General features: G+C 44.1%; 1 protein-coding gene across 1 annotated transcript in view; it reads left to right on the forward strand.

The window, feature by feature from the left end:
- Window positions 1-4,293: 4,293 nt before the first annotated feature.
- The window catches only part of LOC311242931 (homeobox protein CHOX-CAD-like), a gene marked incomplete at both ends in the record, with an annotated part of 32,817 nt that continues 17,110 nt past the window's right edge, over window positions 4,294-20,000 (forward strand). Inside the window, one exon of the mRNA XM_084331995.1 lies at window positions 4,294-4,378. Coding sequence (XP_084188121.1) covers window positions 4,294-4,378 — 85 coding nt within the window. The remainder of the gene's footprint in view (window positions 4,379-20,000) is intronic.

The raw sequence follows: 20,000 nt of genomic DNA on the forward strand, positions 1-20,000 counted from the left end.
TCTGTTTTCAATCTTGGCCTCTTCTAATTTCTTCCTTTCACAGGATATGAGTAGAAGGTTTGAAAATTCATAATGCAAGACAACAGCTGACTAAGGCCTTTTCTTTCTGATACAGAGAGAGGTGGGGGGGGTTCTGAAAGGAGGTTACTGAGAGACAAAGGACAGGGAGGGGGGCCGGGGTCAAATTGGTAAGCATGCTCTCCTCTAATTGCGAGAATAATCTAAAGGCCTCACTCGCAGTAATTAGAGGCCTGTAGAGGGCCTGCTCATTAGATAGGAGGGGCTCGACACAACATGCAATACAACACGGTATTCAGAAGCTGGTCAGAACCACTCTCAACGTTCAACTACTGTATCAACGTTACTGTCAGAAAAGATAATAGTAGAATAGTAATAGAGTAGAAGTTAGTAATAATAGTGTAATGCAGAATGAATGAATCGGTATTAATAATGATAATAGTATACATGGTGTATATGGTAGTAGTAGCACAGAGTCTACTTAGTATTAAGAGTCAGACGGTCCCCTCAACTTGAAAATGACAAACCCTTTAATTCAGTTTTCCTGTGAATGAAACCTTTAGCCTTTGTTGGGTCATATTTACCACCATAACCCTCTATTAATATTAATTGCTGGAGGCAGATGACTGGTGATCAGTACATGGCAGTGTCGAGGAGTCAACTCGGGCAGAACGTGAAGGATGGGGATGTGGTTCCCTTTAACGAGTTGAAAAATGTGTTTGATTTGAGAGATGCTGAATATTTATCATATTTACATGGGATTAAGGATTTCAAAGAGCACAGAAACTGGGCTTTAGTGGAGATCTGGACAATAAATTGAGAGGGATGTCCCTGGGCCTCTCTTGCAGCTTATCTTCCTTTAACCCTTTCACCACCACACTACATACAGTTAACCCTTTCACTACCACACTACATAAGGTTAACCCTTTCACTACCACACTACAGAAGGTTAACGCTTTTACTACCACACTACAGAAGGTTACCCGTTCACATACCAAACTACAGACAGTTAACCCTTTCACTACCACACTGCAGAAGGGTTAACCCTTTCACACCACACTACAGAAGGTTAACGCTTTCACTACCACACTACAGACGGTTAACGCTTTCACTACCACACTACAGACGGTTAACCCTTTCACTACACACTACATACGGTTAACCCTTTTTACTACCACCTACAGACGGTTAACGCTTTCACTACCACACTACAGAAGGTTAACGCTTTTCACTACCACACTACAGAAGGTTAATGCTTTCACTACCACACTACAAAGGGTTACCCTTTTGGTTGACCGGTGTGACAGTGAACAAGTCTGATAATTGTCCTTTCTCTAGAATTCTGCAGCAGTTAGATGATATGAGATCTTACTAGCATAAATAAAGAAATGATCATTAGCACCCTCCCCCCCATTCTATTTTGTGTCAGAAAAAATTCAATTTTAGCCCTGTGGTACTCTAAAGTGCTTTAAAAAAGTTGCCTTACAAAAACAAGTTGCACTCCAAACTTCTCTAGTAAACTCTAAATAGACCCTATAGTCTATTTTCAGCCTTGATGAACAGGAAAAGAGTGGTCTCTCTGCCTGGCTGTCCCCATGGCGATCCACAGCTACCACACTACACCATGGCTTTGTTTGTGTTTCTCTGGGTCTAAGATAGACGTTATCTCTCTCTCTCTCTCCTCTCTCTCTCTCTCTCTCTCTCTCTCTCTCTCTCTCTCTCTCTCTCTCCTCTCTCTCTCTCTCTCTCTCTCTCTCTCTCTCTCTCTCTCTCTCTCTCTCTGGAGAGAAACAAGTCTGATCTTGGATCAGATCATTACAAGCAATGGTGATTAAGGATAACAGTCAGAGGCTCAGTCTAAGGGTTATAAAAGGGGCTTTCTTTCAGGCCCAATCCTGGAAAATAGTAACTCTAAGAAAGACACTCTTATCATGTGTGTGCTGTCATTAATTGAAATATTCAGGTGTAAAATGTGCATTGCATATTTTGTACCCACATACAATGTTTCCCCAAAATGTCTTGCAACTTGTACACGAACAACAGCATTTGTGAATGTGTAGAAAAACGTCAACATTTGTGATTGTGGAAAATTGGTTGGAAATTGCATGGAAGTATCCCAGTTTCACACACAAGTGCGAAGAAGATGCACACAGATTCTAAGTCTGTAAGTAAGTAAGTAAGTAAGTAAGTAAGTGGATCTCAAATATTTTTCACACATCCACTTCATAAAAAAATAACATTTCATAGTAGCCTATACAAATACAAGTTGGTGACCATTTTTTAAATCATTGTATGGTTGTACAATATGTGGCACACATTTTACAGAATTTACACCATACCCACAATCCTAAAAACAATTAAAAGGACCTAAAACCAGAAAGAATTTCCTATAGATCCATCCACCCTCCACCCCTTCAGCATGACTTGAACTGGTCTTACTCTCAGTTTTATTTTTATTTTGATTAATTAATGAATTATGGTGTGTTGTTAACAAAACATGTATTTTATTAAAAAAAATTGTTTTCTTTGAAGAGTTGGGGTGTCATGGGGAAAATGTATTTATTTTTCCAGTGGTGTGTCGGTCAAAAAAGGTTTGGTAACCATTGCCCTCGAGGTGTGTGGAACACATCCAAAAGCAGTGGCATGTGGGCATGTTGGTGTAGGTGGTGCAGAGAGGAGGGTGTTGCATGTACACATACGTTTTATGTATTTGGCTTTGATGCCTGGCTTTCATTGAAAATTATGCGTATTCACCATACACTAGCTTTTTCCATCCTCATTGCTCTGCAAAAACAATTCAACAAAGGCAGTTCAAGTTGTGTCAAGATTGACTTAGCAGAATTGCAATGACCATTATTATTAGTAGCCTTTATCTACAATGTGGGCATAGCAAAAGATGATAATTTCAATGCCCCTTAGCCTACCTAAACCAGTTGGATATGCAGAATTCTTTGGATATTGACGTCTATAATGGTTTAGCTACCAAATTTCGTACCGTGGCCTGATCATGTTGTTATACATTTGTTCTTATCCATCCACACTTGTATTTTTCTTGTTGTTCTTGCTAATCATAACAATTCTGCATATTCATCTTCAGCTATGATAGCTAGAGAACGGTGACAGCCGGGATGCTATACTTAGGACGATTTTAACATTAATGTTACCCTGTTTTATATACAGCTCTAGGACATGACAATACATAACATAGCTAATCCAGCATGAAGTGGAAGCTACATGGTTTGCAGTTTGTGAGGCAGGACTAAATACATAGCATGCTAGTCTTATTAACTAGCTAATGTACAGAGTGCATTTAGATCAAGCTGCAAATAACCAAATGTTAACTGGTTAGACTTGCTAGCTAATGCTAATGTGACAGTGTTGCAGTAACAAAATAAAGAAACAGCTAATGCTAAGTTAGCAGCTGCTACTCATAAGGATAACATCCCTACATCAGATCTGTTATTATTCCAACCATTCATACATCCTTCTGGTATTTTGTATTATGTTCCAGCCGATTCCTCCTGCAAGCTAACGTTACATTGAAAACTGTTTCACTTGTTTAACGAAGGTGGAGGAACTCCATCCTGAATACTGAACCTTACTTCTGCGCAAGGAATGGTGCTAGGGAACAGAAGTAGTCTCAGTGGCTGATAATAAGAGCTATAGTGTTAGCTGCTACACATCATCTAGGTCGTCCTCGGACGGGCCCTCCATCGGTTCTTCCAGTCATCCCGATCCTCCATGCATCCGGCTAGCTCGCCAATACTTCCTACTCCCGCATCTTTCTTGAGTATGTCCACGTATGTTAGTGTGGGACATCCTGCCATCAGCTGGCAGCTCTTTGTGTCTCTGGCAGTGACCTGCCAGCCTCATTCTCCTGACTGCTATTTTACTGCCCGTAGTGCCCCCCCATACAAGTTTGCGTTGGTGACATGCTCATCCTTGTTGATGTTAAGTACTACACACAGAATTCTGGTGTAGCACCCATCTAGGGACTTCTGCAGGGTGGGCGTCAGGGTCTAGCATTCACTGCCATATAGGAGAACAGACTACTGTTGCATAGAAGAAGCTGAGTTTGATTTGTCAAGGGAGGTTGGAGTTCCACACACTGGTCATGCTGTTCAGGGCCCTCCACGCAAACGCCTTCCTCACTTTAAGGTCTTCCTCGGACGAGTTGACCCATGAGCCCAGGTATTTGAAATCATTGACTTCCTGACTGCTATTTTCTTGCTCATCCAGAACTCTGTGGGCTCTGATCATCAAGGGTCTCCAAGGATGCGACTGAGCCTCAGGGTCCCCAAACCAAGCCTGAAGATCCGGTATGACTGGAAGGCACTGTCAATCCTGGCCTTCAAAGCAGGTACACAGTGGAGGTGAGGAATCACTTTCAGCTGCTTGGTGAGGAGGAGGAGCCTAATACCAAGAACAGACGGTTCGTTGCTGTTAATGAAGAGGCGGCCAGGATGTGTGTTCCAGTGGTGGAGAGGAATGGGGTCTCTCGGAGGTCCAGGCATCCGGAGGTCATGGTGGTGCGCGAGGGAGGGTAGGACGCATGCTGAGGCTACGGGAATGAGCAGACTGCAGGAAATCACAAGGTACTGAACAAGGCCAAACAGCTTCTGTTCGATACCTACGATAAGATCAGGTGGGAGGAGCTGATGGAGAAGGTGCAGAGAGTGGAGGCAGCGCATGGTGAACAGCAGTATGTGGAGGCATGGAGGGTCATCAATGAGATGAGTGGGAGGAAAAGGTTGAAGGAGGGACAGGTGGCAGGCCACAGCCCAGAGGAGAGGGTGACCTCCTGGTTAACTCACTTCCGAAATCTCCTGGGAACACACTTGACAGTGGAAGAAGCTGAGGAGATGATACCTGCCATTCTCACGAATCTCACTATTGACTTTTGACACAGCCAGGGAGTTTGCCAAAGTGAAATCCACACTGAAGCAGGGAAACAGAGGTCTGTAGGAACTGTGACCTTGACAACATCATCCTTGAGTTCTGCAACCACGCCCTGATGACAAACAACAAGCCTGATATGTGGTCTCTCTCTAACATCATCCCAGTGCCTAAGTCCGGAGATCTCTCGAAGCCAGACAACTACCGTGGCATAAGTCTGATGTTTGTCATTGCAAAGATGTACAATCGCATGATCGCATGATATGAAAATGGTTTCAGAGAGAAGAGGACCACTGTGACCCAGATCTTGGCCTTGAGGAGAATCATTGAGGAGGTGAAGAAGAACAACGGTACTGCGCTTCATCGATTTCAAAAAGGCATTTGACTCGATACACAGAGGCGTGATGATTAGGGATGCCCCGATCGATCGGCCACCAATCGTTATCGGCCGATAATCAGTATAAATATGCGATCGGTGATCAGTGATAATGCTTTATTTTCGCCGATCGGCAAAACCGATCTCATTTGCTGAGTTCTGTCTCACAGACACCGGGAGCTGCACTCACTCCCACACAGTGGTGCAGCGTCTGCTCCCTCGTCTGCTCCCTCCAGCCCCTCCCGCGCGCATGTAAACACGGGTCTAGTCTAGTGGGACGGGAGGATGGCGTCTCCCTGAGTTAACGTTAGCTACCATTACAAAATGACCTAGTCAACCATTCACTTCCAGTCCAATACATGATGAGGCATTGTCTAACCGAACGGTATCTAGCCGGCCAGCTACCGATAGCTCCTGACATCAACAAACGCTCCAGCAAGTCTAGTAGAGACGTGTATGATACCTCAGCTGTAGCTCACGTTAGCTGACGCCAGCTCACTGTTCAAAACGAAATGTCCCACTGAACTAAATAGTTCACCGAGGCGCTGTATCAACGTTATATAGCCGGCCAACAGTAGCCACAGATAGCTCCTGATATCAATGTTTTATAACACTCATTCGATGCGTATTCGAGCTGAGGGCATGTTGTTGAATATGATCAATAGGGTCTAGCTGCAGCTCCGGAGAATCCTGGCCGTAGCTGCAGGCTACTCGAGTATAGGGTCCAGCTGCAGCTCCGGAGAATCCTGGCCGTAGCTGGAGGCTACTAGAGTACACACAGACAGTGGAGCTTGTTGCGTGGTGGCGATGTCTCGCAGGTAATACAAGTACAAGTCTAATTATATAATATATATATTTTATAAAAAAAAAAATTATATAAAATTATTCTTAATTTTTTTTTAATCAAAAACGATCAGATCGGTATCGGCCAATATGGCTCACGATGATCGGTGATCGGTATCGGTGGCAAAAAACGTGATCGGGGCATCCCTAGTGATGATGAAGATACTCAAGGCTTACGGAGTCCTTCCCAATCTACTCCGGACCATAGAGACCATGCACACGGGTACAAGAGCCAAGGTGGTAACCCCAGATGGCAACAGTGAAGAGTTTGACATCCTGGCTGGGGTGATGCAAGGCGTACCCTTGCCCCCTTCCTTTTCGTCATAGTCCTACACTATGCTATCAGAAAGGCCATCAGTGGACGGGAGCAGGAACTTGGTCTCACAAAAACACCTAGGAGATCGAGACGACACCCTGCCGTAGTCCTAACAGACCTGGACTATGCGGATGACATCAACCTGCTCTCTGACCGTGTAGAGAAAGCACAGGAACTCCTGTGCAGAGTGGAGACAGAGTGCGCCAAGGTTGGCCTTAGGCTAAATACCAAGAAAACCAAGTCATAACCTATAACAGGGGTCAGCAACCTTTTTGAAATGGAGTGCCTGTTTGAAATATAGTTGTAACTAGTGTGCCTCAACAATATTCCATGCATCGTAATTGTTATTGTTATTATTAACAATATTATTATGATGGTTGTATCAACCCTAAATCTGAGTTGGGGGGGGGGATGCAATGCAGACAAACAGCTGCATACAGTGCGACCATTTCACTCACATTTGCCCATTCATTTTTGGACACATCACACACCATCGGTGTGTGTACTGTATGTGTGCTGTCATAGCTCCACCTACAGGCCTAATGGAGAACACCAGGAGAACACCAGGATGTGAATGGAGGGTGAATGTGAGGTATATCGTGTAAATAAGTTTTGATTGATCGCAAGACTACACTGTAAAAATAATAATAATAATAAGTTACCAGAACTTAAAAATATTGAGTTCAGTTACTGTGCATTAAGGTTTTCAGTTTTCAATCCATAATAAGTTAACAGAAAAATAAGTACACAACCAGTGGCGGCTCTACCACTAGGGGCGCTAGGGTGCCGACCCACCTGCTGGCCAGCTGCTGTTAAATCAGAGAAGAAGACAATAAAACTTTTTTGTTTTTGTGTTTTATAGCCCTATAAATAATATAAACATGTTTTTTTTTTTTATCCACTTTTTCTCCCATTTTTCTATATTTTCTCCCATCCCAATTTCGTATCATCCAATTCAACCCTCCCCTGTCACGAACGCTGTTTCTTGCCTCCCACAAGCCGGCTGCAATGTGGACTAAGTCATACATAGCACAAGTCCCCTCCGGTACTTGAGGTAACAGCAGTCGCATCTTTTCACCTGCGCAGCTCGATCTCTCAGTGTCGAGGAGTAACGCGTGGGAGGCTCACGCTGCCCCCGACACTTCCTGATTCTACTGCGCAGGCGCACCATCCGACTTGTAGGAGTCGCTTGTTCACAACGTTCGATCCCCACCCTTCAGTTTTCCCTCCCCGTAATACGGCCAATGTGTATTACTGCGGACGACCAGCTAAACTGAAAACAATGTGGAGAGCTGGATTCGAACACGCGAATCCTAGCGTCTCCACACTGGTGGCGAGTGCCTTGCCCACTACACCACCTAGCCGCCCAAATAATATAAACATGTTTAAAATTAATAATATTTACTCATTTTAAGTATGTTTGTATTTCCAATGCACAATATAACGTTATTATCTAAATTAAAAAAAACATCGTTTTCCAGAGCAGGAAGTGACATCACGTTTTTTTTTTTTTTTTTTTTCGGCCCGGGCTATACGCGATAGCGCTCTGAGTGCGTGTCACAGTTTGATCGCTGTCTCCGTCACAGCCAATCAGTGCATACGGCGTTGTGCGTTGAAATATGACTATTATGTTGGAATCCGAGCGCGATTTGAAGCGGTCTAGAAAGCAGCGTGAACTTCCGTGAGAATTTCCATAGCCGCATTTCGCGGAGACGCTCTCTGATTGACCGACGCCAGTATTTTTTTCCATGGCAGAATTTCACAGAGACGATCTCTGATTGGCCGAATCCAATTTCTAATGTTCCAATTCTAGCTTCTAGCTTGGTTCCTGGTACTAGGACTGTTGTTTGTCTTAGAGCGTGCCGTGCCGTGACTGCAAGTTCTTTCTTTAGACTGTTAAGCTTAGGCACTCTTTCAAAGTTGGTTAAGGTTAGAGTTTGTCTTAGAGCATGGCGATAGAACGCCAGGTAGTTTGCAGTCTGTTCGAGCGGAAATGGACAAAGGAATGTACTTGTTGAGTGTTGTGCTAACGTCGACGAGCTCAGCTGAGCTAACACTTGGCTAACAAGCTATATGGCGGATATCAAGCTCTCCTGCCCTGGACGTTTCAACTAAACAGTGAGTCTCTCTCTCTCTCTCTCTCTAACGTTAGTACTAGTACTAGGCTGGTGCGGGCTAACTGGCTATCGTTCTGGGAGCTAACGTTAGTACTAGTACTAGGCTGGTGCGGGCTAACTGGCTATCGTTCTGGCAGCTAACGTTAGTACTAGTACTAGGCTGGTGCGGGCTAACTGGCTATCGTTCTGGGAGCTAACGTTAGTACTAGTACTAGGCTGGTGCGGGCTAACTGGCTATCGTTCTGGCAGCTAACGTTAGTACTAGTACTAGGCTGGTGCGGGCTAACTGGCTATCGTTCTGGGAGCTAACGTTAGTAGTACTAGGCTATCGTTCCGTGATTTGTTTACTTGGTAACACGGGTTGCTAAGGAATTTAGGTTCGAGGTTGAAGAAATCTCTCTCTCTCTCTCTCTCTCTCTCTCTCTCTCTCTCTCTCTCTCTCTCTCTCTCTCTCTCTCTCTCTGCTTAACGTTTGTAAATAGTTTTTTTAGGAGCAGTACTACTGCTGGCCATTCATGAAGCGAGACATTGCTGATTGTTTATTTATCGATGGCTCATTGATTTAACTACTGCAGCTCTCTCGGAATTGAAAATACGTGGATTATGGCTTGTTCAATATCGTCTATGTTTGAATGAATGAATGAGAACTTTATTAACAGATTGCAGAATGGGTACAATACAGTACGGCTCAATACACAACTCTTTCAGTGCCACTCACGAGATTTCTCGTGTTTTTTTATAGGTGGTTGCTAGCCACTCATGAGATTTCTCGGAATTATTATTATTATTATTTTTTTTGCGATCTGAAAAATTATTGCATCACCCGAGCCTACCCGAGTATTGCCGAGCTGCGCCGGTGATCACTGTGGAAAAAAGCGCCCCCTGTCGTCTCCCAGATGACATAAGTGATTTTGGAATGGACTCAATGAAAATGAATGGGGAAAAAAATCCGGTACTCCACATTTTCCAGTTCACTGATCCAGCCGGGGTTACTAGAGTTCATTCTGGAGCCTCAGATCCCCGCGGATCATGGAGATCCACTGTGTCGCGTTGGATCCATACACGTATCGATTTTTTCGAATGGTGATCAGGAATTGGAATATACCAGTTGGATACCATCTGATGTCAGGTAAGGACTCTATGTTATCAGTGGTAGGATAATCAGAGTAAGTTTGATGAAGTTATAAGCTGTTTTGTGAAATGTCTTCTTTCGGTTTCAATGTAAAACTCCGAGAGGAAATCAACGAGGCGATTATCCGCGCACGGCCGTAATGTGCGTGCGTGCACGTATAATATTGATCATCTAGCGTTTATTTGAAAACGATTCATAAAAAGGCCGACGAATATCAACGTTGTGGAATATTCCACTAAAAGACGATTTTCATAGAATGCTCCAGAATGAGCTGTTTTTTATATCAAAACGGGGGCTTTTCTAACTGCTCTGAAACGGCAACGACGCGATAAAAAAACAATCTGCCTTCACAGCACTGTCTGGAAAATAGTCTTTGATAATGCGATGGGCAGATTAGACACATAGCCATAATTTAAAACATAGATTAGGCGATATTAACGTTAACATTGGCGCGGATGGTGGCATTCAAGCGGTAAAATGGAAAACCAGGCGTGGCACTGAAAGAGTTAAGGGGATGCAGACCAGAGAAAGACGTTTGTCTTGTTTACATCAGGGTCCCAGATTTTCGATTCATATCGATAGTTTAATAGCTAGCCTTGGCTCGTTTAACAATATGCAAAATATGTGTACAGCCCTGTACTCATACTGAAGTTATTCTTGGTATATAATAGGTCTGATTGTGTAACGAATCGATTCCACGTCGCGCTGTGTGTGAGAGAGAGAAGGAGAGAGGGAGAGATCTGCCTGTGTTTGTAGACGGGCGAGTTTTGTTTCTAACTTTTCTATTTATATATTGTGTTTCAAGTTGTGAATTAGAGTCTAGACTATACTTTATTTGACTGGTTGTGTGTTGTTGTAGTAACAGCTGAGCGACTCGTTCATAAGAGCCGATTCATTGCAGTGAGCGTGAGTCGAATCGCTCACGTCTTGCCATGAGTGTTGCGTGGTACTGTACTGTACTGTACAAAATATTTGGTATAGCGCCCCTAGTGGCGAAGTACCCAGCGGCCGCCACTGTACACAACCACATTATTTCAACCTAATAAAACTATATTTATTGTCATTGTTTTAAGAACACAAGTTGACTTGGTAATACTCACACATTTTGAGTAAAAAAATGGCTTTTAACATGTGCAATGTTCAATGAAATAGAAAAATAAATAATAAAATTTGTTGATTAATCCCACTGGTCACAATGGTGACGTAATAATGTTTTTGTTATAAGGCTATGCAAATGTTACTGAATGATGTAGCAATGTATTTCCAGCTAAATTGAAATAATAAACAAATAAAGGGTCTCAATTAAGTATGTATAGTAAAAAGAACCTGTGGGAGGATTTCAACAAGATAAACAGTGCAACAGTGCGACAACAGTGCAAAATATTTCACTATAATATTTCAAAGCAAAAAAAAATGTTTTTTCTTTTTTTTTACTGCTGCCCCCTGTGCCTATGAAAATGCCCCTGCGTGCCTATTCAGGCACGCGTGCCTAGGGTTGCCTACCCCTGACCTATAACATCCTCCCGGACCATCCACCTCTAATAACAACAGGAGGCACTGCTCTAAAGGAAGTCAAATACCTGGGCTTGTGGGTCAACTTGTCCGAGCAAGACTTTGGCGCTTGCTTGGAGGGCCCTGAATGGCATGATGACCAGTGTGTGGAACTACGACCTCCCCCAACAAATCACTCAGCTTTTTCTATGCAACAGTAGGGTCTGTTCTCCTATATGACAGTGAATGCTGAACCCTGAAGCCCACCCTACAGAAGTCCCAAGATGGGTGCTAGACCAGAAGGCTGCGTGTAGTACTTAACATCAACAAGGATGAGCATGTCACCAACGCAAACTTGTATGGGGGGGCACTAAGGGTGAGCGAGAAAATAGCAGAGAATGAGGCTGGCAGGTCACCTGCCAGAGACACCAAGAGCTGCCAGCCAGCAAACCTGTGCTGTGTGAGCCAACACATGGGCATCGATCACGAGGATGTCCCACACTAACATACGTGGACATAGGCTACTCAAGAAAGATGCAGGAGCAGGAAGTACCGGCGAGCTAGCCGGATGCATGGAGGATCGGGATGATTGGAAGCACCAATGGAGTTGGTGCTCCGAGGACGACCTAGACCTGTCACCTACCTGCGACCCCACTTTGGGTCGCGACCCGTAGTTTGAGAACCGCTGACCTAGATGATGTGTAGCAGCTAACGCTAGCTCTTATTATCAGCCACTGAGACTACTTCTGTTCCCTACAGCCAGGGCCGCCTCAGGGGGTGTGCGAGCAGTGCGGTCGCACAGGGCCTCGCGGGAAGGGGGGCCTCGCAATTTTTTTTTTTTTTTTTTTTTTTTATTATTTTTTTAATTTTTAATTTTTTTAATTTTTTTAATTTTTTTTGCGAGGCCCCCCTTCCCGCGAGGCCCTTTTTCATCACATACCTAAAATCTAGTTTTGCTTATATGCTTATATATTTCACATTAGACACGTTTGTAGAATGTGTCTGACTTGTTCCTGGGTCTGCACCTGGGTCACTATTGGAGCTCTGGTGCTCTGCAGCAGACATACTATTGGTTTCAACGAACGGAGTGGTTACTTACATCATGTGTAGTACGCCGCCGGAAACTTAAACGAAGAAGAAGAAGAAGAGTCAGCTGCGTTTGAATATTTCGCGCGTGCAGCTTTTGACTATTATGCTTAGTTATGCCAGCCAAGGTCGGTCATTATCAGTCGGTCAGTCACCAAGGAACGTTGACGAAAGGCGGGACAAATGGCCGGAGCCTTGTCATGATGCAGTCGGGATATAGCCATGGCCCATGATGATGTCGGCTAGTAGCTAGCTTAGCTAAAGGCTATCTAGCGTTAGCTAACCTGCAGCCAAGATGAAGAGGATGGTCGTTTGGCAGATGAACTTCGTCAACTCCACGCGGTTGTCTCCATCCTCTTGGACGTTTGGTGAGTTTTTAACCTATTCTATTAACTCTATTCTATTCCCGCCGTGGACATCGCTCTCTCTCTCTCTCTCTCTCTCTCTCTGGAGCTAAACTGGCCGACTAGCTATTGTAGTACTACTAGTAGCTAACGGTGTGTGCCTGGTGTCAGCACCTGGCTGTATGTAGCCGCATAGCTTGCTTCTGCGTTAGCTAATGGTTAGCGATAGCCTGGTTGAGCTAACTGTTAGCCAGTTAGCTGTTTAGCTTCGACGTTAACTGCCGGCTGCGCTCGGCTGGGAACGTTCGTTTGATGCTATCAGTTAGCCTTGAGTTAGCTGTTCGCTTGTGCTACGACCATTGACATTAGCCGTGAGAATAGCAGGGGGTTCTGGCACTCTGACTACGACATCATCTTTGACAGAAGATGTAGTCGGGCCTGCACCATGACAAGGCTCTGGCAGCAGCTTATTTTTGTCCCGACAGCGAGAGGCCTTTCGTCAACGTGGAGACCTGTGTTGCGGCCTTTCGCCCTGCGTTCCTTGGTGCAGGTAAGATTAATGAAAATGTCATGACATTACCCCACTCTTCCTTCCTTCCCCTCCCGAATGTTTTGTTAATAACGATGTTTTTTTCCAGGCAAAACATATGCTACTTCACAACATTTGGAGATACGACATGTGCTGTGTGTGGGCCTCGCATTTCGCACAGGGCCTCGCATTTCTCCCAGGCGGCCCTGCCTACAGCCATGCCTTGCGCAGAAGTAACATTTGGTCAAAGAAGGCAGCATTTAAAGTCGTTTTTATCGCCCTCTCTGGTTATTAAAAGGTGTACCATGAAGCATCTACAGAACTGTATGTAGGCCAATGGACAATGCTGGAAAATAATTCCCAAAAGATACTTCGCAGAACTTAAGTATTTTTGAAATATTGCTTATTCCCACACACTCATCCTTGCCCGGCTGTGACTCCATGCACCCAATCACTGTCTGACCGACTGATCAAGTATACAAAATATAGTGAGCACAAACACACACACACACACACACACACACACACACACACACACACACACACACACACACACACACACACACACACACACACACACACACACACACACACACACACACACACACACACACACACACACACACACACACACACACGCACACATACACACACACACACACATGCACACTGACCCGACCAAAGATATTACAGTATGTTTGTCCTCTGGTGGACATAATGAGTGAGTGAGTGGGTAAGTGAGTGAGTGAGTGAGTGAGTGAGTGAGTGAGTGAGTGAGTGAGTGAGTGAGTGAGTGACTGACTGACTGACTGACTGACTGACTGACTGACTGACTGACTGACTGACTGACTGACTGACTGACTGACTGACTGACTGACTGATGAGTGAATGACTGACTGACTGACTGACTGACTGACTGACTGACTGACTGACTGACTGACTGACTGACTGAGTGAATACATGAATGACTGATGAGTGAATGACTGAGTCAAAGAGGTGCTTGGCATCTAAAAAGTGACTAATCCACAAAAGCCTTGCACTTTTCTCACCTTTTTAGCAGATCGTTTTCATTTTACAATTCACAATTTAGTTATTTAGCTGACGCTTTTATCCAAACAAGTCAGCAGGAGGCGTGTATCCTTTCCGCAACGGAATTCGGTTTCCGGGTTCCTCTGATTGGCCCCACGTGACCCGCCCCCCTATCCACCGCTCTGCCGCTGCCGCGTGCGGCAGAGCGAGCGGCCGCGGACTCGCTCGCTTTCTCAATTTATACGCATGGAAGTATTGACTGAATGAATGAATGAATGAATGAATGAATGAATGAATGAATGAAAACTTTATTTAACAGATTGCAGAATGGGTACAATACAGTACGGCTCAATACACACAATTGTTAAGGGGATGCAGACCTGAGAAAGACGTTTGTCTTGTTCACATCAGGGTCCCCCATTTTCAATTTATATAGAACGACTACGCCGTAACAAATCATTAAAAAAAGATACCGTTAACTGGAATATGTTGTGCCTTTACACATATGTTGGATTATGTAATTGGTTTGTCATGACAAACAAATAAAAAAATCGCGATTTACCTGCTGGCTACAACAACACTCAGTGACTGCATGTAGTCAGAGCCAGAGCTCAGCGATGCCGCTCGCGGCAGCACATTCTCGCCGCGGGCTGAGCTCTGGTGACTGGTGTCCGCTGGAGCAAGCCAGAGACAGCCGGCGATGCGATATTTTATTTGTTTGTCATGACAAACCAATTACATAATCCAACATATGTGTAAAGGCACAACATATTCCAGTTAATGGTATCTTTTTTTAATGATTTGTTACGGCGCAATCAATACTTCCATGCATTCGGGACCTCGATGTTTTGGGGGTATTCATCAGACAAATCGGATCCGCGTATTCGGCTCCCATCAGTCGGGCAAGAACTGCGGGTTTTCAGCCTCTCCCCTCTACTGGAGCTTACGGGGGAGCTTAGTATTCGCGCCTCTGAGGAGGTGGCTACAACATCAACACACAGTGACTACATGCAGTCACTGTGTGTTGTTGTAGCCAGCGGGTAAATCGCGATTTTTTTATTTGTTTGTCATGACAAACCAATTACATAATCCAACATATGTGTAAAGGCACAACATATTCCAGTTAACGTTATCTTTGTTTAATGATTTGTTACGGCGTAGTCGTTCTATATGAATTGAAAATGGGGGACCCTGATGTAAACAAGACAAACGTCTTTCTCAGGTCTGCATCCCCTTAACAATTGTGTGTATTGAGCCGTACTGTATTGTACCCATTCTGCAATCTGTTAAATAAAGTTTTCATTCATTCATTCATTCATTCATTCATTCATTCATTCATTCATTCATTCAGTCAATACTTCCATGCGTATAAATTGAGGAAGCGGGCGAGTCTGCGGCCGCTCGCTCTGCCGCGCGCGGCAGCGGCAGAGCAGAGCGGTGGATAGGGGGGCGCGTCACGTGGGGGTCGCGGCCAATCAGAGGAACCCGGAAACCGAATTCCGTTGCGGAAAGGATACACGCCACCAGGAGGGGTACATCTCCGGAAGCTAAGGGTCAGTGGCATTGTTCATCAAATAGTATCGAGCTGGCGGCCGGGTAGCCCAGCGGACTAAGCGTCTGTCTACCACCGCAGAGACACTGGTATCGAATCCGGCTGTCAGCGGTGCCACCGGCTTGGCCGGTCGTCATACTGACAAGTGTCAGCGGGTGGGAAGCCGGTGGGTGGTATCCTGGTCGTTGTAAACAGCGACTCCTACAGGTCGGTCAGGGCGCCTGCACAGTGATCCTCCCACGCGTTACACTCACCCAATGAGAGTCCTCGCTGTCAGGTGAAAAGAGGCTGCTGGCTGTCTCCTATGTATCGGAGGAAGCATCTGATAGACGTCAGGGCTCCCTAGACCGGCAAGTAGGGGGCAAATGCGCGCAACGACCAGGAAGGGGAGGGGGGAATTGGCATAACGACAAAAATTGGGATGGGAGAAAAATACAGAAAAATAGGAGGAGAAAAAGTAGATGAAAAAAATAGTAGCCTATCGAGCTTGAGGGTTACACTCTGAGTGCATAGTAGCATAGTAGTATAGACATATTAGCAAGATAGGTAGTAGTATAAGAATAGTAGCATAGTAGTAGGTACATAAAAGTAAAAAGAAGGTTTTTTCCCTCAGCGCAACCTCAGTGACTGAACAACAGAGCTTTCCTCTAGACGGAGTGTAAACATAGAGGACGAAGCAGGCTCTCATATTGAATAAAATGTTCCTCCCAAAAGCAAGATCAGTCATTCATGTTATAGTTATAGTGGGAAAGCACCCTCAACATGCTTTTTGGCAATAATATCATAATAGCCGATCAAACGATTAATACATTTCACCAACATCATCGCCATCAACAAACATGAGATCTTTTATTGGGGAAACTTCTGTTTTCTGTAGCTTTGTTTACAAGTTTTTAGTTTTTTTAGGGGGGGGGATTTAGACCCTGACAGCTGATTCGTCGACCAATCGACTAACAGGGGAAACCCCATGCACCATACAGCATTGGTCAAGTAAAATCACACTGAATTTTGGAGAAGGTTCACCTCGAAAGCCACAGCTGGTATTTGAGGCAGTGAACGGTTCAGTCTCTAACCGTGCGCTTGTCTGCTCATTACACACTGTTCCTGACACATGTGAGCTCTCAGAAGTGGTCGACAACGGATACAAACCTCTAATTAGTTTCCCTCAGCTACACTTCAGTCTTCAAGCTCAAGGAGACCTTCTGAGACCTACTGTTTACTCTACGCTGTTTATAATCTCTATACTTATCCATATGGGTAATTCAGTGTGGCCAGCCCCTGATATAGATACATATTAAGAGATGTATGTTAAAAAGGTTAAAAGAATATATATAATATAAATATTATAATAATACAAAAAATTTAAAATATATAAAAGAAAATCTCAGATTGTACTTTTGGCACAAGGCAGTGCATAAACATACCGTAGATGGTCAATCTCCCTGTGGTTTGAATGCTTTCTGCAGATCTTTCATAAAATTGGACAGTTGGCTTCACTCACGGCTTACGACTGGAATCTGTGTCAGTGGGTCTGTCGAACGTCTGTGTGTGCATGTGTGCGTGTGTGTGTGTGTGTGTGTGTGTGTGTGTGTGTGTGTGTGTGTGTGTGTTTGTGTGTGTGTGTGTGTGTGTGTGTGTGTGTGTGTGTGTGTGTGTACAAGCATGTTTGTGTGAGTATGTGTGTGTGTGTGTGTGTGTGTTTGTGTGTGTGTGTGTGTGTGTGTGTGTGTGTGTGTGTGTGTGTGTGTGTGTGTGTGTGTGTGTGTGTGTGTGTGTGTGTGTGTGTGTGTGTGTGTGTGTGTGTGTGTGTGTGTGTGTGTTGGCATGTGTGTGTACATATTATGTGTATGTGTGTGCAGTCAGGACAGCCGAAACCCACCCAATTTTATGCCATTGACTAAAAACACATCCCTCCAGGTTGTGATATGTGGCGATATCAGCAGTGAGGCGCGACTTTCTATACTTCCTCTCAGCCGCTCTCAGGACCTGTCTTTGTTCTCTCACTGCATCCGTCAGCCATGGACTGGGTTAGGGAACGGCGGGCAGGTTTCTCAGCGAGGGGACAGAGCTTGTCCAAAGAGGTTGAGATGGCTGTATCTGGGGGGAGAGCAGAGAAGGTGTCACTCAAAGGTAGAGCGGATAGTATGTCAGACGAGAGGGTGGAGGGGGATAGGGAGCGCAGGTTGCGTCTGACTGAGACGGTTTGAGTTTGAGTTTGAGTGGAGGGCTTTCGGTTAAGCATGAGAGTCAGTGAGAAGGATATGAAGGAATGGTCAGACACATGTAGGGGAGTTACCGTGTTTTGAACTTTTGACTATGAGTGTAGGGAGTAATTAAGTCAGTTTGTCTATAAAAAAGACACCTTCATTTAACTTTTTAAACTATATTAGGTCTATAGATGTCAAATCAATCATCAAAACATGTTAACCAGAGAATGGTCACAGAGAATCTGAACCCAACTATAATAATATAGATAATACTAGATAATATAGCAGCACAGTGCACACTTCAAGTATATTACAGTTGGTAAAACTATCTCAATGTAGGTAATGCTTCGTAATTGAATAGTTTTGCTTAAAGAAAAAAGAAAAAGCCTATATCACAGCTTTCCTTGGTTTGAATTCATTTATTTATTTATTTTTACAAAAAAGGATCTGAATTTGATTGGGCATAATATACGGGCATAATATACCCAATACCGATCAATACCGATCAATTTAAATATGCTGCGATCGACTCAGATTCTGATCTGTCCTATCAGATCCCTAGTTATTTCTGTCCATTGAAACCCCTCTCCATACTAAAACCCCACTCTTTTTCTTATTACTAGCAACATGCTGCTTTCCTGCTGCCCATAAGGCCTGTATGATGCACTGACTGAAGTTACCTTTGCCCTGCCCTGCTTGGTGTTAGCCTTGAGGTTTTAGCCTGCAGCAGTTTCACATCCTTTTAGCGTCTGGCTCGGTTCATGCCAACAGCTGAATGAATGAATGAAAACTTTATTTAACAGATTGCAGAATGGGTACAATACAATACAGTACGGCTCAATACACACAATTGTTAAGGGGATGCAGACCAGAGAAAGACTTTCGTCTTGTTTACATCAGGGTCCCCCATTTTCAATTCATAATGACATTTATGACATACACAACATACACATGACATCATGTCATGACATTTATGTTTGGACATTTACAGTGGCCAGTTTCGAATTGCAGCCTCCCGTAGGTGCTCTTTGAGAGCGGTTTTGAATATGGGTAGGGATTCAATTTTTTTATGGCTGTGGGTAGGGCGTTCCACATTGTTGTGTCATAATTGCGAAACGTGTTTAGTTCCTTGTTTGTGCCGAATCTGGGTTTAACATGATTTCTGGAACTCCATCTGGTGTTGTGGGCGTGGTATTCACTGACCTTTGGGAAGTATTTCGACATGTACATGGGTACCTGAGTGGTGTAGTGTATCTTGTAGACCAGGGGTTCCCAAACTTTTCAGGCCGGGACCCAGAAAATAAGGCGTCAGAGAGCCGCGGCCCAATGCACATCGTCAGGCTTTTTTTCTTTTTTCTTTTTTTTTGCCAGGTGACGGATTTTTTAAGCCAAATATCACTTCAATCCTATTAAGTTAGTTCAAGTTAGTTATTCATTTATATGTGCTATTTATGAGAGGGCTAACTTGTTGCAAAATAATAATGATAATAATAATAATAGCCTCATTAAAATACTATTGTTGCTTCGGTTGTTTTCAGCGTTTTATGTGCATAATCTGTTATTTAGTTTGAAATGTTCGTTGAAATAAGTAGATTTTTCGTTTTTGTTTATTTATTAAGTTAATATAAAACCATATAGTCACATTTTAGAATACAATAGAATAGAATTTTAGAATACAACTAGAAACACTGTCCTGGCCTGCTTCTAAGTTCAGTGGCCTGAAATAATTTTTTATTTTTTTTTATATAATCATCTCGCGGCCCTCCCGTGGCTGCTCGCGGCCCACCTTTGGGTCGCGACCCCGACTTTGGGAACCACTGTAGACCAGGCCCATTGCAAGTTGCTGTACTCTGTCGTCTACTCTAAGCCATCCTAGGTAGTCAAAGTGGGCAGGGGTGAGGTGGGTTTTAGGAGTAAGGTCAAGCAGTAGTCTGACCAGTTTGTTTTGTGATGTTTGTAATCTTGTTTTTAGCGCCTTTGAGGTGCTTTGGTACCATGAGGTGCAAGCATAGTCGTAGTACCCTTGTATGAGTGCTCCTGCCAGAGTCTTCAGGGTGTTCTTGT

This window comes from Notolepis coatsorum (assembly GCF_963971535.1).
Source record: "Notolepis coatsorum genome assembly, chromosome: 16".
Lineage (NCBI taxonomy): Eukaryota > Metazoa > Chordata > Actinopteri > Aulopiformes > Paralepididae > Notolepis > Notolepis coatsorum.